Below are 27,068 nucleotides of genomic sequence, written 5' to 3'. Positions count from 1 at the left end.
AATTCTTAAATTCTTAAATTCTTAAATTCTTAAATTCTTAAATTCTTAAATTCTTAAATTCTTAAATTCTTAAATTCTTAAATTCTTAAATTCTTAAATTCTTAAATTCTTAAATTCTTAAATTCTTAAATTCTTAAATTCTTAAATTCTTAAATTCTTAAATTCTTAAATTCTTAAATTCTTAAATTCTTAAATTCTTAAATCTTAAATTCTTAAATTCTTAAATTCTCAAATTCTTAAATTCTTAAATTCTTAAATTCTTAAATCTTAAAATCTTAAATTCTTAAATTTGTAACGTAGCGTTAATCCCACAATCTGACAGCATGCAACTAGCGCCATCTCAACGTCGACGGGGAAGTTGCATAAGTTCGTTTTTGAGTCATTCCAATCTCTACTCAATCTTCCCTGCGACGTTTACGTTGAACGGAAATGCGAACCTACGGAACAAAAAAATAAAGAGGAGGACAATGAAGTGGGAAACGGAGAAAGTTTGGAGAAAAAGAGAGAAGGAGAGGTCGAGAAGAAAAGATTGAAAAGCGGAGCACTTTTGTGGGGAGCGCCAAATCCGTGAGTGGTGAGATTTGAAGCGCGTGACGGAATTAAAAAAAGAGGTCGCCGGGTAGAAAAAAAGGAAGGTCCGAGTCGGTGTCCGTGCGTGTGATTGTGGGGAGTGTTACCCGAGTGAGTTGTGGGAGAGTTTCCCACCCGACCAGGAGGACCGAGCTCAAGGACGCAGTGTCAGTTTCCCCGAGTTTCCCTCAACTCTGAGCCGCAACATCCGGTGACTGGCAGTCTCTACCAGAGTGCCGTGAGTAATCCTTATTCCGAAGTGATAAACTCTATACCCGCGAAATGTCGTCCTTCCCCCCTTCTGAGTTGCCTCATTGTGGGTAGGAACGCCCCTGTGAAATGAAACCGCATGGAAGAGGGTGTTTGAGACCCGTGAACAGTCCGCCCTGCTGGTCTCTAGCTGGACCTTTGTCTGGTAACAGCCTAAAATTTTCAAATTTTTAAATTTTTAAATTTTTAAATTTTTAAATTTTTAAATTTTTAAATTCTTAAATTCTCAAATTCTCAAATTCTCAAATTCTCAAATTCTCAAATTCATAAATTCTTGAATTCTTAAATTGTTAAATTCTTTAATTCTTAAATTTTTAAATTCTTAAGTTCTTAAATTCTTAAATTCTTAAATTCTTAAATTCTTAAATTCATAAAATTCTCAAATACAGTATCGGACAAAACAATAAGACCACACCTCAAGCGAAAAAGGAAAAGTGTAAAACTTTGAGAAAAAAACATGAACTCAGTGTTTCAATCCATTAATAATTCTTCATTTATCGTATTCGAAGAAATAAAACGTATCCTCTGTTAAAAAAAACAATACGTATGAAAATGTTCATTTAGAAAACTTAAGTACTAAAATAACGCGTCTAAAAATAAGATCAGTTCAAATATCATGTTTAAAATAAAATAAATAAAAATTTTGAAAAGTGAATCCATGTCGGAAAAAGCTTTATGCAGTGTACATTCCGTGGGGATATTCCATGCAACATGCAACATTGCCTTCAGTAGTCTGAGTATCAGACTTGACCGCATTGTTTACGTAGGAATACGAAACTAATCAATTGACTTCGCTTGTTTTATCATTTTTGACATTTTATTTTAGCATGAATCAAAATTTGGCAATAAACTATGTGAGTCATTTACGGATACGACGTATATTGGCTGACTATGTGTTCACGGATGCTCATGGGGCATGAACTCTAAAATCGTGCGCGTTGAAGTGTTTATTTTCAACCACTTGTCCCGGGACCGTATATCAACAAAAAAGATTCGTTTCGTCAAGCAATCATACATGCTCACAAACAATCAATAGATCAAAACCAGCTTCTAAAAGTCTTTAAAAGGTACTATGAAACTTTCAAAGTTATTATTAATCTTTGATGTTTATCAAAAACAGATGTCGAACAACGCGAATTATATATTAAAAACAAATATCTAAAAACTATCAAACTAAGAACCAGCCCAGTAGATTGAAAGCGAGAATATAAAATAAAAAATAAATAAAAGAAAAGAAAGTAACATCCCAGGACAAAATATCCAGATAAAAACGCTAAACGATTGAAAATAATTGCAACATGGTGAAAGATTTATTTTTATCGCATTTTCAGTATTCGTATATATAGAAACAACAGCGGAATACACTCGATCTAAGTTTATGCTCACTAATGAGAATTGTAAATCACATTTCATAAATTAATAATTTTATTATTAATCCGATATAATTATACCGTCATTCTCGCCATCTATCGCAATTCCGCTATTGTTAGAAGCGTAAAAAATCTCTGTCCTCAGTTATCTCCCCGTTCACGGTCCGTTTATATTAATCGAGCAAAATAACACGCTTCTGTTTCCAGACTGTCAGTCAGTACAGCTCTCCAGCATCAGTATTAGGCGTACCGCCGGGAGGTGCCCCACCGCCCACGTCGCTAGCCGTCGTATCGCTGCCATCGCTATCCTCGGTGGTCGCCAGCAGTACGGCCACCGGAGTCACCAGTAGCCACCCCACGACCGCTGCTACAACCGGAGCAACAGCCACAGGAGGAGTCAGTGCCATCATCACCAGCGGAACGGGAATCTCGAACGGAATTGAACAACAGACTGTTAGTATTGTGAGTATTAGCAAAACTTTCGTGCGTACATGTTCTTTGCTATTTTGCTGCCTAGAATGAGCGCAATCTACACCGTGGCTTTGCTTGTTAAGTAGTACTTCGAATGCTCCATCAGACGAAGATCGCATTTTCCCGCCCCTTGTATCTCTCGGCGCTAAGTAGATAAAACTCAACAAATAGCACTAGTAGATAGTCGATTAAATTGAATGGAAAACTTTAATACTCTCATCTCGTATACGCGCGAGATCTACTCGAACGAAACGTGAAAGGAAAACGCTGCTCATGTTGAACCTCCATACCCTGTCAACATGTTTTTACCCGATCCCTCCGACGCTCCTCGTCATCGTCATCCACGGGCCGCCATTCCGGTGAGTATGGCGGGAAATCGCATCTCCTCGGGCTCACTTCGGCAGAAGAAATTATCTTCAGCCATCCGCCTAATGAAGAGCTCAGCCAGCGTTGGCCGCGCTGAGAAAAGTGGGACAGGTTAAAAGCATTTCCTCATCAACCGGGCGTCATCGACAGAACCGAACTTATTACCAGCAGTAGCATCAGTAGCGAAGAGAGGTGGAAAAAAAGAAAGTGAATTGCTTTCCAGTTTTTAGGTTTTGTAAATTTTCATCTTGCGGGTAATGGGATTAAAAGGAATGGAAGCGACAGTATGTATGTTAGTGTGTGTGAGTACATGATGTCGTACTTTGCAAATTGCAGAAATTACATTAACCCCGAGGGTTAATGACGAAAAATAAGGGTTTACTGCGTCCGCCGAATTTCCCTAAAATATAATGTTTAATACAATGTTAGGAATGGAAAAGTGAACAGTATATCTCTACATAATAACCCAAATCTAAAAAAAAAATATTCACCGTGCAAATCAACATTTCGCAGCAAGTTCCGAATGAAAAATCGAGATAACTATTTTTATTGGCACTTCAAACCATACGTTTCATCTCGTATTCCGGAAAAAAAAATAAGTCCAAGAGTGTCGATTTTTGACAAAAAAATTTTTTCGAGATGACACTAGATCTCAACGTTTCATGCAATTTTAAGACATTTGGCACCATTTTTTTTTTCTAAAACCCCGATCTCCCCCCATGGGTGATTTTTGGATTTTCAAGTCCCGTAACTCCCGTAAGTCCGATTTAGCTGATATTTGGCATAGGGTGTTTTTTCGAGGTGGTGAATATTTTTTATGGGGTAACTTTTTGAAATTAGAGATGACCATTTTCATTGGCATCCTAATGTCAACGTATATGGGAGAGAGAAAAAGAGGAACGAATTCGTTTTGGGGGAAGTCACTTCAAAATGTAATGAGGACAATTTGACTGAGAAGAATTAAATGATATAGTCGAGTCGGTAGAGGGAGATAGCGACTAAACGTCCGACTGACTGTTTAGTCGTTTTAGCGGAGAAACTGCGTGAAGAAACCAAAAGTCATTACTAACTGAATAAGGATATAGTGAGTCAAATAGTCAACTGACTATCCTCAGTTGACTATGACTATGCAGAGCCCTGCTCCTAACGCTTACAATTTAGCCATTTCTTGATAGTTCTCAGGAATGTGTGCATCGATCGATTGGAAATGTCTCTATCCATCTATCACAATAAAGAAAATCAAGAAAAAAAACAAACAAACTATTGAACAAATGAAAAATGTCAAACATTATTGAAATTAAAATCTCACATTCTGATTGGTCCAATCTGTGGCGAGCAAAACGAGCAGCTAACGAAGCAGACACTGATACAGTTTGAATATATCAAAACCATTGCGAAAACAATCGTGTCTAACCATCTTGCATCATTCTATTCAAGGAAAAAAAGAACAAGCGCAATAAATACTTCGTCTACTGCGGAAAACCGTCATTATGTAGGAATGATCAATGAAGATTCATTTTTATTTCTATTCAATTTAGCATTCCACATAGCATTCGTTTTTCAACATATAGCCATTTCGTGGCGAACCGATATAGTGAAAATTTTGGATTTTAATTTAATTATCTTTGATTGTATTTGGTTTTTATTGTTTACATAGCTTTAGACTAGAGGACACTATATTTTTTAATATATTTTTCTTGAAAGCTGATTTTATGTTACATACCATATTCAACAATACCAACAATAAACACACCATACGGTTTTTTTGGTTTTTGAGTTATGATTTTTCAATGATTTTTCCAAGAATGACTTTTTTTAAATTCATTATATTTCGACTACTGAATCGATTGAGATGATCGACATATCAAATTGAAGTTAATGAGTTATTATTCTTTGAAAACATACCACACTTGCGAAAAATTTGGATTTTGCTTTCGTAATTAGTGATTGTATTTGTTTTTCATTGTTGAGTCAATTAAAGATAGAGAGCGCTATATTTTTTCTAATTTTTCTCTTGAGAGCTGAGGATTTTTCTGCATAACATATCCAAAAGTCAGGGTATTTTCGTTTTTGAGTCATTATTTCTCAAAGTTAACATGTTTTCCGTCTTCATTCATTATTCCTATGCAACTAGACTAGGACCAGAATCTATTTTTTTCGGAAGTATAGTTATTTTTCAAGGAAGACTAGCTCATTGGATTCAATTTAATATGTTGATCATCTGTATCAGTCGAGTAATTCAAGAGTTTTGATTTTTTTCAAAAAAGTCTTTTTGGATAAAAGGGGAAGAATAATTTTTCGGACCATCGGTTAACTTTGAAAAATCATAACTCAAGAACAACAAAAAAACTCCTCTCGGATTTTTGGATATGTTATGTAGAAAACCTCACCTTTCAAGAGAAAATATAAAAAATATAGCGCCCTCTAGTCCAAAGCCTGTATAAACAATAAAAAACGAATACAATTGAATATTGCGAAAACAAAATAATTTTTTTGCAACTGTAATATTTTTCCAAAATAAAACTAGTAATTGGCTTTAATTTGATATGTCGATCCTCTGAATCGGTCCAGAAATTCAAAAGTTATGAATTTTTGAAAAAAAACATTTTTGGGAAAAAGTGATTTTTCGGACTACCCTAAAATAAAAATGGGCACCCTAATAAAAAAACGGGTCTAATATTTTGTGCTAAGAAACAAAACTACCACTTTTCACAGAAAACTGAGAACCACTATATAGGTTTGCCATGGGATATAAAAATATATAAAATTTGAAAAATATTTTAAAAAATCGATGAAGATCGCTTAAAAATCGGCCTTTTTTCACCTGCCCAGATTTCGACGAAATCGTACATAACTGTATAACTATGTATGAAAAAGCATACAGAGTCACAAAAAAAAGTCTTCACATTGTGTTTGTTTATATAACTCTGTCTACTTTTTTTTTCGAAGTATGTATTCTGGCGTTGTCATGTTGTAAAATCGATTTGTAATGCCCATTCATCCATTTTGCTCATTTGTTTTTACATACACATCACATTTAAACGCTTTTGTTTTCGTCAATCTAGTCAGACGGTTTCCATAACTCATAATGTACATTAAATTTCCGGGCCCGCCTAATACAGATCATGACCTTTGCACAAGGGTTGGTTTTTTTCTTGATCACAAAACATGGAGGCGATCTGGCGTAGTGGTAACATCCATGCCTCTCACGCTGAAGGTCACGAGTTCAATTCTCACTCCCGACATTCTTCCAAAAATGGAAGTAAAAGTGACGAACCAGCCAAATGAGTTGAAAATCACTATAATACAGATAAAAAAAAAACATGTTTTCATGAGTTATTTTTAACGCTAATATCTATATTTGCTACGAATAGATTGTGTTGATTTGGATATTAGTCGAAACTTAAATTCGTTGAGATTATTTTCATATGTCATATGTTTCAAATGTCATAATTTACATTTCCATCTTCCCATACATATGCTATTATATACATTATTTTCCCATACATTCATTGTTTCCTTTTCTGTGATATCCTAAACGTGTTGTCTATAAAAAGCAGCTAATGTAGCGTCGAGGCACGATTTTTAAATACCACCGCTTGAAAATGCTACGTCAAATGCAGTGCTTGTCAGACTCGATCGCATCGGTAAAGTAGGACTACAAAATTATTTCAGTCAATACTCTTGTTCATTATTTCGGATATTGTTTTGGAATGCATCGAAAGTATATTCATAATTTTTTTAGGAGTTAATTTTGGTAGCCCTGGAAAGGGACGATGGTTTGCGTGGTTTGTCGCTACTCTCATCTCCAACTATATCTTTTAAAATTGTAGCCTTTAAAAAAAAGACTATTCTAAAAGTTGTAATTGAGTCGAAAAGTTCGATTCTTTTGTAGAAGCAGTTGAAAATGGTTGACTGATGATTCATTCTTGCCTTCGTGAGAACAATACTCAAACAGGCTATTTGTCAGTTGACGTACACTCGATCACGGGCGATTATATTTTGTATTTTCTTACCCACTTCAGTATAATTCTGGCAACGGATTGAAAATAACAATGTATGCGTGTGATTCTAAAGTACAGAAATATTTTCCACCAGACGGCATCAAAAATCGACGCGAAACCAAACAAAATTACGTTACTGTGTATGTTGGGTCGATAGCCGAAGACCCGACGCACGGTTCTCCGGTGGAAACGTACCTCTGGACGCTTGAAGTTACAAGTCCACAGCGGAAACCCTTTGGGAAAAAAATAGTTCTGAAAAGCACTTCTTCTTGAATGACGTTAACGTTCCCTTTTGCCGTCTCAACGTATGCTTTAACTAGCGTCATTTATTAATACTTAGTTGAGATTTCTTAAGCCAAATAACACGCCTTGAATGTATTCCGAGGGGCAAGCTCTTAAATACGCGTGACCACAGTGCAAGTCGAAGGAAATTTCTTTGACGAAAAATCCTCCGGCCAGAACGGGAATCGAACCCGAACACCCGGCATGATAATGTGAGACGCTAACCTCTCGGCCACGGGTGCACTAGCACCAATGGAACTAATTCTGATGGAGTCAAAAGTTGGATTGATCCGTGGTTAGCCGACAAACCGACCGATTATTTCCGCAAAAGGATCCGTGAATTGCCAGAAAGATGGGAAAAAGTTGTGACTAGCGATGGGCAATAATTTTAAACTTAAATTTGTAACCATTTTTCAGAATAAAGCATTAATTTTTGAAAAAAAACGAAGAACCTTACCGGTACTCCTATTATAAGTCGTACCGAAATAGTGTCTCAGAAAGAGTTATAGTGTATTAATGTTTAAATGTGAAAAAATATACACTGAGAAAAAAATAGTACTTTTTTTGATTTACAAAAAAAACTTTAATTTGCAATATCTAAATACATATTTTTTAACTTTTTAAAATAGAAGTCATGTAGAAAATTTAAAAAAAGAAAAAATAGTTATTAACGTTAAAACTATTTCATAAAAACCTGACCTGTTTTCTGATTTGGCACTCTCACTGAAAGACGTAGTCGTACATAAAAAAATTGACGGTTCGCTTGTGTTTCCGACGTTTAGAAGAATCGTTTTTAACACTCCTATACTCGCACGAAAAATCGTAACTCGGCCGCACGAAAAATCTTAACTCGTGTACTCACAGACTGTGCGCGTCTCTGTAATATTGCTATTGTGTATTTTTAGGCGTTATTGGTATTTATTCAAAGAAAAAGATATAATTGAATGGAAAAACTCCAGAAAATTTATTTTTTCTTTATCTTCATTCAGTTTTAATAGTCTAAATGACTTCAGCCACCTCATTAATTCTCGGTCTGTCAGATCTATGCGCGAGTATAGGAAGGTTAATATTCTCACTATGCTTCCCACCAATCGGTTTTTTATGATTATAACAACAACAAAATTAAGCTTCCAAATCAGCAAGTAGAACAGATTTTTCTATGCAAACAATATTTTTAATACTACAGAATTTGATACAGATGCTAGTGGGATTCGTTCTCGTCGCTCTAAACATCCGCTCAGTGTGTTGATGAATGATCGTACAAAAACGAATAAGAAGCAGCGAACCAAGCCCCTCCTGGGCTGGTTTGTCTCCGCGCTGTGCGATTGCATAAAATATGTCATTTGCGATTTCTTTTCCAATACCGCTCTATCGAGCAGTCAACAGACTTTGTTAAGGTTGACAGTCTATTCTTAGTATTTGAAATTGGGTTTTTTTTGCTAAAGCTACGAAGGAGTTACAACAAACTACGCGAATCGTCGGTCTTTTTTAGGACCACAAAAATGTTTATTAAAGTGTTGATCATTGAACGCTGTTTTTTGGTAGAATAATATCCGAACTGAATAGAATAATTTCGTAATCCTACGTTAACAACAGGGAAGAATTAAAACCACACAATCACAACTTCGTAGGATTTCGAAGATGCTTTCCATTCAAATTTCAAAATCAAAATTTATTTTTTTTATGGCCAGATAAAAATTGAACGAGAATTCTTCTATAAATTTTCGTTTTCTTTCCAATAATTTTAATTCCCAAAAAATTCAAACATTTCAAAGGTAGCAGTTTAAAGATAGTCTCGAAGTAAAGGTCACTAATATAGGAGACGGTATCATAAAAATAGTCTCATTTGAACTTGGGGAAATGGAATGTTGATTAGCCTCCACTACTCTATATGGATAAAATTTGAAGACAATCGCAGAAGCAGACAGCGAATGGATGATTCTGCGGGAAATTTCTTTACATCAAATACCATGATTGATGACTTCCTGGAACCATCGCCAGAAATTTCAATTCGTCCAGCAACAATCCCGCACAAACATTAACTATGACAGAGCACGAAAAGCCACTACCGCCTGATAGTGGCGTCAATTTCCCAATCTTAGACTCATTGCGAGGGTCAGAAAGGAGAGCGCAAATGATGGCGATTTGGCAAGATCGGCAAAAATCCATTTCGGATGATTATTTCCTTCTTTGTTCTGCTGCTAGCAGAAAAAAAGCCACTTGACTCCTCGGACTCCTCCCCACTCATTTGCCTCCCTTATTGATGACCACGCGTGAGAGCCTCAGTTTGGTGCCTCATTTTTACCAGTCATTTCTTTTGAATATGTTCCAAAAGTCCTGCCGACCATCATCATCAGCAGCAGTCCGTAATGGGGGAGGCAAAAAGCGCTCGTTGCATAATATGTACAGTGACGGCACATTTCAATGTCAACCATCCGCCACGACAGCCTTTGCGAAGAAAGAGACGTGTATCATCAGTGGATGGAGGAATCGTTATCCAGATAATAGCAGAGCAGCGTAAGGATTCATGTGTCAGATTGAACTCCGCTTTGGAAATAGGGGCGGCTATTTGCAACATAAATCACGAGACGACTGACAATGGATACTCTTTTTAAATTGCTAGAAGGATCCATAAAAATGAACAAGTTATGTATCGAGCGATTTATCATGAAACAAACGATGCTCGATTATAACATTCTAAGCCCTAATTAGTTTTGCCGAAACGAACGTGTAATTTATGGGCCACTAATATAATAACATTTTGTTGCCTGTTTCACATCTCCATCTGTTATTGTTAGCCGAATCCTAAAACTTCTACCGTTCCCCCAGTTAACAAACTGCGGCGAGCTCGAGGGATAATTTTGGGGCAGTCCAGTTGATGGCATAAATTACCCAACTCCGGGATAACCCTTTTTTCGCACTAATCAAGTTTCGGGCAATCTACGCATTCGTTGTTTTGCCCAGTGCGCCACCAGAAGCAAAAGAGAGAAGGTAACACGTATAAACAGAACATAATTCAATCAGAGCCAGACACCTTCATTCATCATAACTTGAAGCGGGTCCAGCTGTGTGTGTGATCCGAGATGCGTACGCGCGGTATGAAGCTGTCCGAAACTATCCTTGAGCTAATTTTCCGTCCTCTTTTGGGACGGGGAAAAAACCCACAGTCGGCACTCGAGCCCAACGTGCAAACACACTTTGGAAGTAGCCGATGGAAAGGAACGATCCTTTTACAGTAATTTAATATTTTTGCCCGTCGCTCCGCCCACACCGCGCACCACCGCACTTCCCAAGGTGACTTATATACTCGAGCTAAAATAGCTTCCGGAATTCATCTTCATTATCACCGGAGCGTTTCTTCCTGATAGCGCTCGCAGCACTACTTGTTTATCCCGAGCAACAACGAGAATCCTTGGGTTCTGAGTTAGGTGTTGTAGGAGGAGGAATTTCCACTCGATGAAACACGAGTGAGTTTTTCGTTTGATGGTAAGATTATAAGAAGTTCCTGGCTTCTCTTTGTTTTGATTTATTTCTGGCATAAGTTTTTTTTCCTTCTTCCGAAGAATAAGTTTACGAAACGCACGATGTTAGTTTCTGTTGGACTCAAAACTGTGTAGGAACCGCCACGAACATGCAATTTTTCGTAAGAGCTGAATCGAAGTACCTTGATGAAAGTCATAGTAAAATTCTTCGGAGGTGGATAAGACAGCCCTGAAAGGGGTTGAGTGCTTCCACAAATTAAAAGAAAATATTCTCTAGAGAATCGAGACACACCCAACAATGCCGACCTAACAGCCCAGCCGTACAGCGAAACACGGTCTGAAAAACACAGTACTCACTCGTGATTGTTGGAACGAGTGAAAAAAAATAATATCGTTGAAATATGATGAGTGCCTAGAAACAAAAGACAGATTTCTTTTTTTGATGTTGCCACTTTTTGTTCGCTTTCTCTGGTTTGACGCCCAACGCGCGCCCCACAAAGCTAGCTTCAAAGGACATCGTATCCTCTTTTGGGAAACAGTTTCCCTTTAGGGAAAGTGCACGATGAAAGAAGAAGGATTTGCTGAAGAGATTTTGTTCGACAATAACAAGCTTGCTGCTGGCCTACGTGTCACGGCAAGATCGCAAGTCGTCGCCGGTTATGGATAGACTTTGAAAGGCGTCGGATTGTTTAACGAGAATAGACCTCGAGCGCTCCAATCTGTATGAAACGGGGAGCCTCTGGTCGAATTTGACCTGAGACAAGTGTCAACTGTCAACTCTGAGTATTGAAAATGAGCAAAAGTTGTCTGTGTTTTTCTTTTCGTCAAATTGTCCTATGAATAACAGATTTTTTGTGACAAGAGTTCTAGGTGAAGGAAACATTTTTACAACGAGAATTATTTTTCATAACTTTTGAACTACTACTATATCAAATTGAAGCTTATGAGTTATTCTTCATTAAAAAAAATATGACTTTCGCGAAAAACTTTTTTGATTTTGTAATTATTGATTGAGTTAGTTTTTCATGGTTTTCTCGGTTAAAAATAGAGGGCGCTATATGTATTTTGTATGGAAAGCTGCGGATTTTTTTACATAACATATCTCAATATCAGCGATATTATTTTTTCGTTTTTGAGTTATTATTTTATAAATTTAACATGTTTTAAGTCTTTCAATATTACTATGTGACTAGTCTAGACCTATGCGACTGGAATCCAATATTCCCGCAAGTGTGATATTTTTTCAAAGAATGTTAGTTTATTAGCTTCAATTTAATATCTCGATCATCTAAATCGGTTCAGTAGTTCAGATGTTATGAATTGGAAAAAAGTCATTTTTGGACAACAGGTGAAAGATGATTTTACGGACAACCGGTTAACTTTGAAAAATCATATCTCGAAAACGAAAAAAAATAGCATCTCTGATATCGAGATATGTAAAGAATGCTCAGCTTTCAAGAAAAAATATTAAAAAAATATAGCGCCCATGAAAACAATAAAAAACAACTACAATCAATAATTACGGAGATAAAATCCATTCCTTTTGCAAGTTCAGTATAAAAGGCTAGCATTGGCTTGAATTTGATATATCGATCATTTAAATCGGTTCAGTGGTTCAAAAATTATAAATTTTTGAAAAAAAAACTCATTTTCGGGAATAAGTCGAAAAAAATTGATTTTTCGGACCACCCTAAAATAAAAATGGCCACCTTAATAAAAATATAAAAAAGACGGGTGGGTAATGTCGGGGACATAACCGGAGTGACGTAGGACTATACAAAGGGGACAGCTCTTGTTAAATATATATTTTAAATATATTGTTTTATTTTCTTCTCCTACGTCAATACCTACCTATCTACCTGAAAAATGGATTAGTGTACTGTTTACTCTTTATGAACATGTTGGTGGTTCTGAAAAGAACCTTTGATGTTGTGTTTTTGCGTTTTTTGGTTTCCCTTTCGACAGTCCCCTCTGGGCTGGTTTTATTGTGGCTCTCCACTGGGCTAGAGGCGAATGAACTTCAAAGTTTAAAGCCTCTTAAAAACAAAGAAAGAAAGAAAGAAAAATACATTCATTACGATTTGTTCGCTCGTTGAATTCACATGCACTCACTCACTTATCACTCGATATCCCCATCTTGTTCGGCTAAACCTTTCTGTTTAGCGATTTGTTGCCACTCGCCACAGCTTTCACAGGTGGAAAATTTCTTCCCATCCAGCTTTGTGACATGTTGTACAGTAAATTACATTCAATGCGACGTGCCGAAGCACCACTCAGTGTCGCATTGGAGGCGATTTTAACCTGTAATTGAACATTTGCGATGACAGTGGTACAGTGTCGACTTTCAATGTGGGGTCATAATTTGGATCTCTATGTTTACAAAAATCTCCCACTAAATATGTCGCATTACATGTCCGTCCTTTTAGTTCAATGTCGAACTAATTGTAAATTACTGTACTTTCAATCTGGAAACAATTTAAGAATTGGTGAAAATTGAATTTTCAGGAAAGTCCCCAACTATTAATAAGCTCAGAACAACTGCCAAATTCACATACTCATCAGATCCTGGCAAACAAATTATGAAAAAATCAATTTGTGTTTTATTATTATTTTGGATATTATTTTAGAAAGCATTGAACTGTATTTCGTAAACTCTTTTTTGAAATGTTTAATGGCCCTGATAAGCGCCGTGTTTTATGGAAAGGTTCCAATTCAGAAAACTTAGTACTCGTGGTTTTGAAAAAAAAACCATTTCGAACGCCCTCGATGCCGCCTTGTTCTGGATTTGCCACCTAAGCAGTTTGTATAAAGAACAAACTTTTTTCTTCTGCTACCAGCTGCCGTTTTGCGACATTTGCGATGACAGTGGTACAGTGTCGACTTTCAATGTGGGGTCATAATTTGGATCTCTATGTTTACAAAAATCTCCCACTAAATATGTCGCATTACATGTCCGTCCTTTTAGTTCAATGTCGAACTAATTGTAAATTACTGTACTTTCAATCTGGAAACAATTTAAGAATTGGTGAAAATTGAATTTTCAGGAAAGTCCCCAACTATTAATAAGCTCAGAACAACTGCCAAATTCACATACTCATCAGATCCTGGCAAACAAATTATGAAAAAATCAATTTGTGTTTTATTATTATTTTGGATATTATTTTAGAAAGCATTGAACTGTATTTCGTAAACTCTTTTTTGAAATGTTTAATGGCCCTGATAAGCGCCGTGTTTTATGGAAAGGTTCCAATTCAGAAAACTTAGTACTCGTGGTTTTGAAAAAAAAACCATTTCGAACGCCCTCGATGCCGCCTTGTTCTGGATTTGCCACCTAAGCAGTTTGTATAAAGAACAAACTTTTTTCTTCTGCTACCAGCTGCCGTTTTGCGATTGCGTTTGCCACTCGCCATTCGCTGCAACTGCCTGTTGTCTTGATGTCCACCGAACCGAATGTGTTCTGTTCCGAATGCGGGTTTTCTTATCGTCGCGAGCAGCTTTGACAGCTAACTCGATCACTTCGGCAGCCGAAACTATATAACGCCGGCTAGGTGGACTGGTGCACTGGTACTAACGCGCTCGGCCTAGCTACCCTTGCGGGGAACTCCAGATCAACACGGTTCGAGTGGGATTTTGCCTTTCCCTTCACTTTTCCTCCTTTACCATGTCCAGACATGGCTGCTTGGGTTGGTTTGTTGATGTGTTGTGACGCGAACCGATGTGGTGTACGGTTTGGATGAGAATGATCGTTACGGCAGCGGAGCGGGGATTTTTAAGCTGACTGGCTGGCTCGAGAATTACGCATGTGTGAGACTGCGACCAATGTTTCGTTCATTTTTTTTTCTTTTTCCTTTCCAATCGTGCTTCATTCTATTTCGCTGCTGCTCTGGTTGCCCGTTTTGGTCGGTACGATTTGAGGAGCACAAAATAAACCAATCAAAAATGGGCACATAGTGCATTTGGACTGGACAATGCTTGATATTTCACAATTATTCAATTATTTATCTCAAGAAAAATGAAATGTTATTCGTTATGATAGATACGTGGATATATTTCAATTGATGCAAAAACCTTTGCGATCTATTGAGAAATGCTCGAGTTACAAGCGTTCCAAATCTTGCATTTTTTCCCACTTGTTCAGTGCCTAGATTTCCATTTCACCCCCCTATATCTTCCGGTTAGACGTAGTCCTACGTCAAAATACGGGTCTAATGTTTTACGATAAAGAACAAATTGACGAAAATCTGAGAATCACTATATCGGTTTGGCATGGAATGGCTGAATAAATAAGCAAATTGCATAATTTCATTTAAAATTACTCATCTGTAATTTTTTTTTTTTCGTTTAGTACATTGTTTTTCATAATTGTAATAATGATGTGTTTTATAATGACCTTATCACTCGGATAACCGATCAATCGATGAATGACTACGAAAAATGAGTATTATTCGTATGATTACTGCGCTACTTACAATCGAAGCGAACGAATAATTTGCGTCGATAAATCTGACCACTTCTAGTAATCAGATCCGTAATTCTTCTTCCATGACCAGTGTTAGTAAACGTAACAAAATCCAATGAATCGCAATGTGCTATGCTACTCACCATTCACGAATATATAACCATGGATGAGTGGATGATTGTAATACGTGAACAGAATATTTCAACTTTGCATACTTGAAATATTCATAATAGAATTAGACTATTTTTTGAAAAGGGCTAACAATTTTTTCTTGAGTTTTTGCAAAAATGTCTAACACAAAAACTATAATATATAAAAAACGATGATGAGAGGATGAAATGTAGGAAATTGTTCAAATTTTCATAAAAAATATAGAATTTTTTTTAAAAAGAATTTTCGTTAAAAGAAAAATATTTTAAAAATTGAAATTTGTTTTTCTCAATAACATATTTCTTTTCAAATTCCCAAAAAAAAATTATATGAATAGCGCTTACAATTTCCAACAAGTCGTTCATACATTGGAAGATGAGCACTTGTACAGAGAAAAAGTTTTCCATACAACGACTTTTTACAAAAAGTAAAATCTAATCTTAATTTTGTTTAAAATCAAGATAGCGATATAGTGTATTCGACAAAGTTTTAAATCTTATTAAAATATGAACTTTCGTCCAAGACGTCTGTTCGCGCGCAACCGTTCTAAATTTTCGGAAAAACAGATTCAAATTTCAAATACAAAAATACAAACATAACGCAAACACATTTATTCCGCTGACTGTATATTTCACCGTCTTTCTGATCTTCCTCAGTCTAATCAGTTGTTCTAGTCAGTAATCACGAATCATCGATCAAAGCAATATCCAAAGCCCTGCTCTTCAGAGAGATTTTATATTTGGAGGTATTGCTCAAAACGAAACAGGCCAAGCGATACTGTGCGAGTAAACAGGTTCACAATATCACTTGACTGTTGTTGATCATGATCACTCGGGATGTTCAATTTCCCTTTCGGCACGAACAACGTCAACTTTCTATCTTCTATAGTTTCTGGAATACAGTAAAACCTGTTTTTGTGCGGTTTTTTTTTGTTCGAATTTTTTTTTTGTGCAATTTTTTGTGTGTGATGTTCTGTCCTTGTGTGGTTTTTTTTGCGAAAAAAGCATATTTGCGTCTCAATTATCCACTTCTGAAATCATTCTTCTCCTCTCATCAAATGCTCTAAGTTTTCTAAGTTTTTGCATGACATGATTTCTAGCAGCAACACGTTTTGACATGCAACTAGAAGCACAAAATAGCCGCGCGCAACTGAAAAGGCAAAGTGTCCCATCGCAAAGCAGGGGAACAAATGGAAATTGAACGATGATTGGCGTGGATTTGAGTTATTTTCTTGGGGGAAACTTTTTTTATGTGATCCCTATCTACCGCACAAAAAAAGTTTTTTTCAGAATGTGTACCGAACACGATTTTTTAGAGCTACTGGTGAAGTTTTGCACGATTTTTTTTGTGCTACTTTTTTTGTGCGGTCCCTATCCCCTGCACAAAAAAAGTTTACCTGTATAAGAAATTTTTGTATGAAGATTCCTGCAAGAATAATTTTTTACTCGTTACATTTTGCGTGTGTACTCTCGCGTTTGACATGTTCTTGACATATTTATAAATAGAAAAAAGGTAGCAGAGCATGTAAATCGCGTTAATTTGTTACGAAATGTTACGAATTAAACATTAATAATAATTTTTCGAAGAATGACATGAAAAAGTTGTTATCCGAATAACTTTTCCCTGTAAAAGTGCCCATCTTCCGATGTATGGGTGACTTGTTGGAAATTGTAAGGGCTGTCCATATCTATTTTTTCAAAAATAATTTCTTACATTTCATTCCTTAACCAACCTCTTGTAGGTCTTATAGTTTTTGAGCTGAGATTTTTCGGAAAAAAAGATGAGGAAAACTCTGAATTTCAAGAAAAAATACTCATAACTATAAGTCCTACAAAATGTTGGTTAGAGAATGAAATGTAGGAAATTATTTTTGAAAAAAATAGATATGAACAGCCCTTACAATTTCCAACAAGTCACTCATACATCGGAAGACGGGCACTTTTATTATTTTTTTGTTATAAAATATCGAACAATTTGAAAAAAAATCATTGAATAAGAAATTATTTGAAAATTAAAATTCATTTTTCTCAAAAGTGTTTCTTTAAAAAATTTGAAAAAAAAATAGATATGAATAACGGATCCTTCCATACAACGGAAGGTTGGCACTTTTACGAAAAAAAAAGTTTTTCCAGCAACAACTTTCTCATGTTTTTTTAATTTCTATGATTAATTCATAAGTTTTTTAATGTATGGAGTGACGCGATTTACATGTATATTTACTAACAAACGATTTACAAACTTTTTCATTTATCAACACTGTGCCTTTTATTATGGAAGGAACATTCATTCACTGTAAATACTACTGAATGAAGCTGAATGATAAACTCTAGCAAACCTTGTCAATTTGTTTCATCACTAGTTTTTAAGATAAAATTTTTTGTGAAAAATTAAGAAAAAAATTTCGGTCCTTTTCACAAAGTAGTCTACTTCTTTTTCGAAGATTGTAAGTATGCAAAGTTGCCTAAAAGGCCCATGTTTAGCATCCGACACCCGGAGACGAGTTGGCATGAAACTCGTCAATATCATAAAGGGTGTGTCACATCAAATTGCATCACGGAAAAAACGCTGTAGAAATTTAATTTTTAGGAATTATATCTTCAGCTTTCGCTTATAATCAGATAAGAGTGTATAGATCACGTTGGCCATGCTTCACTGTCAATTTTTCGTAAATTTGGAAAATTGTCGTCGAACGAAAAAGAGCGTCGTGAATTAATCCTGTGCACTCATTTCGAGAATCCGGAGTTGTCACATCGGGACATCGGTAAGATGCTGGGAATCGTCCAATCCACGGTCAGCAGAGTACTAAAACGATACTTCGAGAACCTAACCATCGACCGGAAGGTGAAGAATGGCAAAAATGGATGCTCCGTCAGTGAAAAAGATCACAAACGCGTAGTTAAGCAGTTTAGACGTGATCCGAGAAGTTCGGTCCGGGATGTCGCCAATAAGCTGAATTTGTCAAGTTCATTCGTCCAGCGGACCAAGAAGCGGGAGGGCCTGCGTACATACAAGGTTCAGAAGGCTCCTAACCGCGACAAAAGGCAAAACATGGTGGGGAAGACGCGAGCCCGGAAGCTGTACACCGAAATGCTGACGAAGCCGCATTGCCTGGTAATGGACGACGAAACCTACGTCAAAGCAGACTTTCGTCAGCTGCCGGGCCTGTTGTTCTTCTCTGCAGAGGACAAATTCAGCGTTCCGGAGGAGATTCGTAAGCAGAAACTATCCAAGTTTGCCAAAAAGTACATGGTGTGGCAAGCGATCTGCTCTTGCGGAAAGCGGAGCGCCCCCTTCGTGATGACCGGCACGGTAAACGGGTAGGTTTACCTTAAGGAGTGCCTACAGAAGCGCTTACTGCCACTATTGAAGCAGCACGAGGGCCCGACCATCTTCTGGCCGGATCTCGCTTCGTGCCACTATTCAAAGGACGTGTTGGAGTGGTACGAAGCCAACGGGGTCACCTTCGTGCCAAAGGAAATGGAGCTTCGCCCAATAGAGAAATATTGGGCGATTATGAAGCAGGCCCTCCGGAAGAACCCAAAAGTTGTCAAATCGGAGGCGGACTTCAAGAGAAAATGGATTTCTGTTCAAAAAAAACTACAACCTGACGTTGTACAGAACCTTATGGACGGGGTGAAGAGGAAGGTGCGAGCATACGGGCTTGGGCTCGAAGTATGAATAAAAAGAAAATGCCAAATGTTGTTTAATAGTTTTTATTTTACTGTCTAAAATTTTCAAAAGGATCGGTCTACTGGGCGAATTTCTACAGCGTTTTTTCCGTGATGCAATTTGATGTGACACACCCTTTATTTGAACAAACGAAAGTGAGTTATTCAGTGAAAGGTTCAATCGGAAAAAAACACTGCAGATGGCACTCAGATTCCAAAAGACACTTCGCTTTCTTCGGAATTGTGTATGTTTTTTTATTCCGTGCTTAGTATTGATCAAGAATATGCGTCTGAAGGTGCAAGTCGAGGATTTTTTTTGACAGAACCAAGTGTTGCGAATATTGTGGGCGTAGCGACAGTTCGTACACTAATTCACTGATTCTCACGATAATTTTCTGAGCTAATGCATTTGATTTTGTAGTGATGGACTCATTAATGATTTTGTGAACCAGGTCTTTTTGAACGAATTTCAAAATCCAGTTTGTTCAAAAGAGTATAATAATTAGCTGAGTTTTCGTTTTTCCAGTGAAGGTCATTCAACAGAAAACTTTGAACCTCAAAAGTCGTTTTTACGAAAGACGGCGCATTAGTAGTAGTGATTGCTTCATACATAGCGTTTGCCTTGTCGCGCTTAAAGATGCAGAAAAGTGTTTCCACCAAAGTTTCACTTAAACAAAAAATAAAATAAGGATATTCGGGATAATATGGAAATTACTTTCCATAATTCCTCATCCATGCTACAAATGTGAAATAATAATAAAAACAATTTTTTTAATTTTTTTTTCTGGGATTATCTACCTGTCCTATCAACAGTTTGAAAAGGCTGACGAGACGCCACTCCGCCAACATCGTGGTTGTTAAGTTAACTATCTTTTATGTTTCGAAATAATACGAAGTGTCTATAACTTCGTATTATTCATTCAAATTTGATATTAAATATTTTGAATTGGCTGAACAGTCTTTATTTTACCCTTTCTCTACGAGCGTCGTCTATAGACGACACGAAAATGATACTGCACATCGATCACACTAGCGCGATGTGCATACTTTTCGGCGCAGTGATAGCATCAGCTCCGTACAGCGGTAGCACTCCGGCGGAGCACACTGCCGTAATGAAAGGTTTAAAATAAAATTGATTCAATTTCGAAAATTCTCCGACGAAGCGATTCAAAACTCATTATCCTCAAATGATTATAAAGTTTGATGGAAAAACACATCCACTGATCAACATCAGCACATTTTGTAATTGAACCCGTTTTTGCTGCATATTTTCCCAACCCTCAGCTCTCAAGCAAAGAGCTACATAAGTACAGCTTCCTCCTCTCGGTCGCCTCTTCCCAGTTCATCGCCCTCTCCCTCTTGAAGCATCAAGCATTGCAAGCTTTCTTTCTTTTTTTTCTTTTCCTTTCTCCGCTCGCACCGACAGTTCAATTTTCCACAAAAGAAGGCAAGTCAGCGAAAGCAGCTATTTTTCTCCATTTTCCGCTAAAATGCGAGGGAAAAACAGGATCGGAAACTGACCTCCAAGATAAAGAAAAATGGGTTTGAGAGGTTTTGTCGTTTTTTTCCGCTGCTACCTGTTCCCCATTACCATCACCATCATCCCCACCGCCGTATTTCTATCCTTTTGCTATCGGGTTATAGTGATCCGGAAAGATTTCCGTAGAACGCAAACATTTTCCCTGTGAGAGAAAGGCGTCCATTACTCTTTTTTCGCTTGGGACTGTCGTTACAAGGTCTTCTGGATGTTTATGCGATTCGGCACTCAGCTCTAGATCTATGGATATAAAATGTGAATATTACACAAGTTGCAACAAAAGAACTCGGAATGAGTTTTTTCTAAACATCAGAGCAGCTGTTAGCCAAAATCGAACGACGAGCATCTTATCTCCCGTAGTGAAAAGAATACTAATCACCACGAGAATAATTTATCTATCCCCGCAAGTGTTTTGTCAGTCATCGGTTTTTTACTTCTTCTAGTCTTCAATGTGGTTCGAAATCACTTTCTCAAAAAGAAAATATAAATAACGATAGTCTGCAGCGAAAAGCAAGACAGCGCGCGTGGGCGTAGAGCAAAGCGTGAATTAATTTTTCATCTTGTCTCGTACACCAGCCAGCTGGAAGTTTCCGACTCTGGTCCCCGCACAAAGGAGCGCAGAGTATTATTTTCGCCTCATCACCATCATTATTATTACCGCGCGTCATCATCATCATCTCATGGCCCGAGAGTAACAAAGCCGCCGCCACCGCCACCGCAACCGTTTCAGAATCAAGTCGAAGACCTGCGAATATAATTTTAAGACGACTCCAACGAGTGGAAAATGGGTCGTAAAACTTTGCATAAAAATAGGATTTCCCGGTTTTTCACTTTCTTGAGAAGAGGAGATTATCGGGAAGATTCGGTTCCTAATTTGCTTAAGTGAGGACGAATTGGAACAATGATGGACTTGCCAACACGTTCGGGGAATAAAAGTACATTTTATCTCTCGGGAGACAAATTGAATCACTGCCTAAAACAAACTTGTTAATATTTTTTTGCTGGACTCTGGTCGCATCAGTCTTGTTGAGCTTAGACAGCAACCGGGCACCAGAGGCCGCCACCCACGCACAACGGGCAACGTGCTGCGTAACAAACCTGGGGGTGGGTGTTGAACCCTGTTGAGACACAAGCCGGGTAAGCAAATTGTCGCTCGTTTATTCCTCATCCGAGCGGAGTAATGGACTGGAGTGGTCAGCACGACGTGAACATAAACCTCCCCAAAGTTGTTTGGATTTGTGGAGGCAGATTAGGGGATATTTTTCTCTCCTACAAACACAAAAAGCAAAAACCAGAAAAAAGGCTTGAATAAATAGTCCTAATCGAGGAGGGACAAAAATTCTCAGATAGTGAACACCCACCCACCCATCAGAGTACGATTCGGGTCTATGATTTTGTTTCTGGGATTTGCTCTAGGGAAAAACGTAACACTCGGTTCGTGTTTACTTCATAACAGCAGATGTTACGGATCACACCACTGGATGTGTAGGGTCTGTCCGGGGATGCCTTTTTCTCAATGGAGAACAGATAATGAGACCCACTTTCTTTTTATATCACCGAAATCGATATATTTTTATCCCGAACCATCCATTTGCCTCCACCATTTCATCACTGCTTCTCCACTCCTCCACTCAACCGGCAGTTTATGCAACTTGCGGAGACGAGAGCCCGGTGAAGAAAAAATGTTGTCCGTTGTCCTTTTTGAAGGAAGGAGACCAAGCGTAGAATGATCATCCCTGAACATAGAAAATGAGCTCGGATATGAATATGCTATGATGTAAGGCTCGATTTTCGTTCTTTCGGTAATCACTGAACAAGTTCTCTGCTTACGTTATACAACGTCATTTTTGCATGTGCCATTTCTCCTTTCATGTATACATCAAAGGAAAGTCTCGGTAGTTTTTGCTCCGTGAACTTTTAGTGAACATACTTCATACTTCTGCACAAGCCAATCGAGAGAAGCTTTTCTTCCTCGTGCAGCGTATCTTCCGCTGAACATGTAGGTACATACAACTCATCACGAGTCAGAACCAGGCAAGGGAATATAAACAGCTGATATTCTCTACGAATTCCCATTTTAATTGTGAGTGTGCGCATTTTGAAAAACAACGCATATTCGCTAGTTTATAGAGAGAAAAAAATATGGATTCTACAGATCATTCATTTAGACAGTTTGATTTTACACTTCTATACTCGCGCGAAAATTTGTGCACTCACTGTGCGCGTCTCTGTGATATTGCTATTGTGTATTTTTTGGACGTTATTGGTATTTATTCAAATAAAAAGATATAACTGAGTGAAAAAACTCCTAAAAATATTTTTTCTTCAACTTCATTCATTTTTAATAGTCATTCAATTCAGCCACATCATTGATGCTCGGTCTGTCAGACCTATGCGCGAGTATAGGAAGGTTAAGGGTTATTTGTTTGCGGAACCCCGGGTCTCTTGACAATTATCTAGCAAAATTAGATGCTTTCGCAAGAAATGAAACGCAAGACCTCATAACATCGTCTCAGAGTAGATATGAATCTGAATCTACAGGAGCTGATATCTGTCTATTTTATTATGTTTTGCACAGTATTCATAGAACGGGGTCTGACGTTATCAAGGTGTAAAAATAACTTGCTTCACCTATTCACCCATTTTGGTTGCCTATTTTTTAGCTATAATAGGTGAAAATATCTTTATTAAAGAAAGAAAAAAAATTATAGCGATAGATCGTTTCAGCATGCTACCGTGGATGTTCACAGCGAACGGTAATATTCTGTTGTCTTTTTTATAGCAATAAAAATTTTTTAAAAATCAGAGGCTTGTGTCCAGGGCCCGACCGCATAACTATTGTAGGACTATATAATCATTTTATTCAATTCGCTTGTTTATCAATTCGGATGTTATTTGGGAATGCATCGAAAATTCAGAATTCTTTCACTCACAAGAACAACACACGCGTTATTTATCTCTTATTGAACTCGACCTTGGATTTGAAATTGCGAACATATTCGCACCATGATTTGCTGCGGACTGTTCGCTAACAGAGGCGGAACTGTGTAAAAGAAAAAGCAAGTGTTCTGCTTTTACGCTCTGGCCCGTGTCAATAAGTCAATGGCATCGAGCGGCACTTAAATTACAATAGTTTCTCTTCACAACTTCCGTTCACATGTTGCGATGCTTGTTCTTTGCATTTGCATTTCGAGCGACCATTACATTATTCTTCGATGTATAAGTTGCTCGATATTGACGGTAAGTGAGCTCAAAGAAGGACAGTGTGGGAAACCGGAAATGTTTCCAGTTTTCATCATTTTAAATCATTTATAGACTAGGAAATTGTAAAGTATAGTACAGGCAAACCTTTTTTTTTTTGAGCGGGGGATAGGGACCGCACAAAAAAGTCGCATGAAAAAATCGTGCAAAACTACACCAGCAGCTTTGAAAAATCGTGTTCGGTACAAATTTTGAAAAAAACTTTTTTTTGTGCGGTAGATAGGAACCGCATAAAAAAAAGTTTCCCCCAAGAAAATAACTCAAATCCTCGCCATTCACCGTTCAATTTTTTTTGTTTCCCTGCTTTGCGATGGGACACTCTGCCTTTTCGGTTGCGCGTGGCTGTTTTGTGCTTTTAGTTGCATGTCGAAACGTGTGGCTGTTAGAAATCATGTCTACAAAAACTTAGAAAAACTTAGAGCATTTGATGAGAGGAGAGAAATGATTTCAGAAGTGGATGATTGAGACGCAAATATGCTTTTTTTCGCACTGAAATGCATATAAACCATCGAAAAAACTAAATGGACGCTAACTTCAAATATGCTTCTTTTTCATACACCGCACAAAAAAAAATCGCACAAAAAAACCGCACAAGAACAGAAAATCGCACAAAAAACGCACAAAAACAGGTTTTACTGTATATCAAGCAAATTATAAAGAATTTGCGATTCGATTGATATACAACCATTCAACCTTTTTTTCAAATTTTTATTCCTTACCTATTTTTTCGGAATGTTTTTATGATGTACCGTATTCTATTAGTTCGACAATTGAAGAGAGACCAGAGTGTATTATATTTGTTAAATAATTGCATAGTCGAACAGTTTATGGCGGCGACCTTTTTGGAATTATGTGTTCCAAGTTTCAGATCAATCAACCAACAGCAACGGGGTCAAATTTCTATATATGTGGAACAACGCTACAGACATACAAACAAACAGGTCAAGCTGAATGAAACCGTTTTAAAAGGTGTTGGTTATTTTGTGACTGCGGCAGTTTTTGATTTGGATATATCACGATCTAGTACTTCCCTATTTTACATAAGAGACGTAATCACCAACACCATTAGTGTTGGGAAAACGCATCTTTGTTGTTTTTTGGCCTACAAGCATAACCATGCAAATTTCCAATGAAATGATCTGTCCAGTTGAAGGATATTATCGACGAAAAGAACGCCCAGGAGATTTTGTGGATTAAAACATATGTTTTTCCTTTTGGAAAACGCTTGCGTCTATTCATGCGGACAATCAATCATTTCAATGAGCATTTGTCCGTATAGCTAGACGTAATCACCAAGTTGATTTGTCTGCAGTGTTAGCATTTACCTTCCCGATAATATTCAAAACGTCTCCGTTGATAGTTTCAGTTGATGTCGGATAAAATCCAATAAGTTTGGAAGAAATTTCAACGGACTAACCATCACATGAAGAAATTGAAGATATTGTTAAAAAAAAAACAACTGAAAGGTGTTTTAAAATCTTCATTTAATTTCATTGACCAGCTTTTGCTTCAAAAATCACAAAAGGATTTTATAATTAAACATGACTATTGGATTAATTTGACAGAGACTCAAATAGATCGAAAATAGAATAATTGAATTTTAAGATTAGTTGTATTAGATTAACAAAGAAAGAATTAAATATGAAATAAGTTTAAAAAAACTATCAATGTGTTTTATTGAAATTGGGTTAAGTATTCAAAATAGATGTTCGCAAAATAAATTAAACAGCTGAATTTGCATTTGAATTCCTATACAACAACTGTATCTAAATCGTAAGAAGTAATGTTTAATATTGATAACGCATGATAAAATGGGCTGTTGATTTATGTAACTGATTATCATTAAAATAAGTAAATAAAACTGACTGGTTATTGATATTCTGATTTTTTTTTACTCACGCTAACGTTATCAGTAAATGTTGATTGTTTCATTATCTACTTGAAAATTCAAATGCAGAAATTTAAGTAGTTACAACATAAAAAACGAAATTGCTTCTCTACGTTCATCGCAGTGCAGCGAACAGAGAATAGTAACTATACAAGTAGCGTTTCAATGGTTTCTTATATTCATCTGTTAAGAAATGCTTAAATAAGTACTAATAAAAATTACGCAAATAATACTACGTTGAAACGGCGAAGTTCCTCTAGGAACTTTAGTGCCATACAAGAAAAAGAAGAAGTGAAATAGAATTTGGAATTTCACTTCTTCTACTTGTCCATTTTTAGTTGGAAAGTATTGGAAAATATATATTCCATGAAAAAAGATATACAAAACATAGCTCTAATTTTGTCCAAATCAAATATATGATTTTACAATACGTTCATTTTTGAAAAGGTGTAACTTATGAACCACTCAACCGATCTGCGATTTCTTAAATGCAAGTCAAAGATACTTTGATACATCGAATGCCAAATGTTGAAAAATGTTCCGCGAAGGTTTTCCAGGTGCCAGATACCTAGAGATTTTTTTCTCATATCTAGAAAGCTAAATATTTTTAACGAAAAATATCGAAATCTCAAGAACACTCATTTATTCGTTTCTGTAACATATAATTGCTCCTCATTTTTATGAATGGGTATAAAATTTTTAAAAATGTTAAACTTAGAACGATTTGACAAAATTTGGCGTATTTACACATCAGTCGTTTTTCAGATCATCCTAATTTTGATTAATGCACTCTAAGAATGAGATAAAGAAATACTTGTCTATTTTTTTCAGAAAGAAACTATTGCACGAGGTTTGAGCAAAATGTTATTTTTTTTCAGTAAATCTTTTCTCTTGGAATTGCTGAAAACATATACAAAATTAAACAATATGGAATCATTTTTGTTGAAAGCCTTTTCAATCTGGCCATACAAGGATATAAAACTGATTAAGATTACAGCTCTTAAAAACTATGGACTAAAAATTTTAAAAAATATTTTTTTTCTTTTATTGTGTATCGGTTGGTATCTCTTATACACCCAAACTAGCATAGACAGAAAACATTTCATCTTCGAAATGCTCAATTAAAAGCATCTTTTTCAAAAGCTTTTAAATGTGTGTATGTATGGGAGCACACATCCCTTTTTCTCAGACTGAACGTCAGCTTGGGATTGTACCCAAAAGAAAAGTCCAAACGAACAACAGGGCCGAACCAAGCCCGGCTGCTTTACACGACCACGCTATCCACATAGC

General features: G+C 36.8%; 1 protein-coding gene across 6 annotated transcripts in view; it reads left to right on the top strand.

The window, feature by feature from the left end:
* LOC129767789 (RNA binding protein fox-1 homolog 2) overlaps positions 1 to 27,068 on the top strand; it is a 663,095-nt gene that overhangs the window by 475,804 nt on the left and 160,223 nt on the right. For all 6 annotated transcript variants that reach the window (XM_055768981.1, XM_055768979.1, XM_055768982.1 and 3 more), the window contains one exon: positions 2,418 to 2,672. In XM_055768981.1, the coding sequence (XP_055624956.1) occupies positions 2,418 to 2,672 (255 nt within the window). The remainder of the gene's footprint in view (positions 1 to 2,417; positions 2,673 to 27,068) is intronic.

Source organism: Toxorhynchites rutilus, chromosome 2 (assembly GCF_029784135.1).
Source record: "Toxorhynchites rutilus septentrionalis strain SRP chromosome 2, ASM2978413v1, whole genome shotgun sequence".
In the NCBI taxonomy this organism is placed as follows: domain Eukaryota; kingdom Metazoa; phylum Arthropoda; class Insecta; order Diptera; family Culicidae; genus Toxorhynchites; species Toxorhynchites rutilus.
Note: the sequence above shows the minus strand (reverse complement) of the source record. Positions and strands in the feature narration are given on the sequence as shown.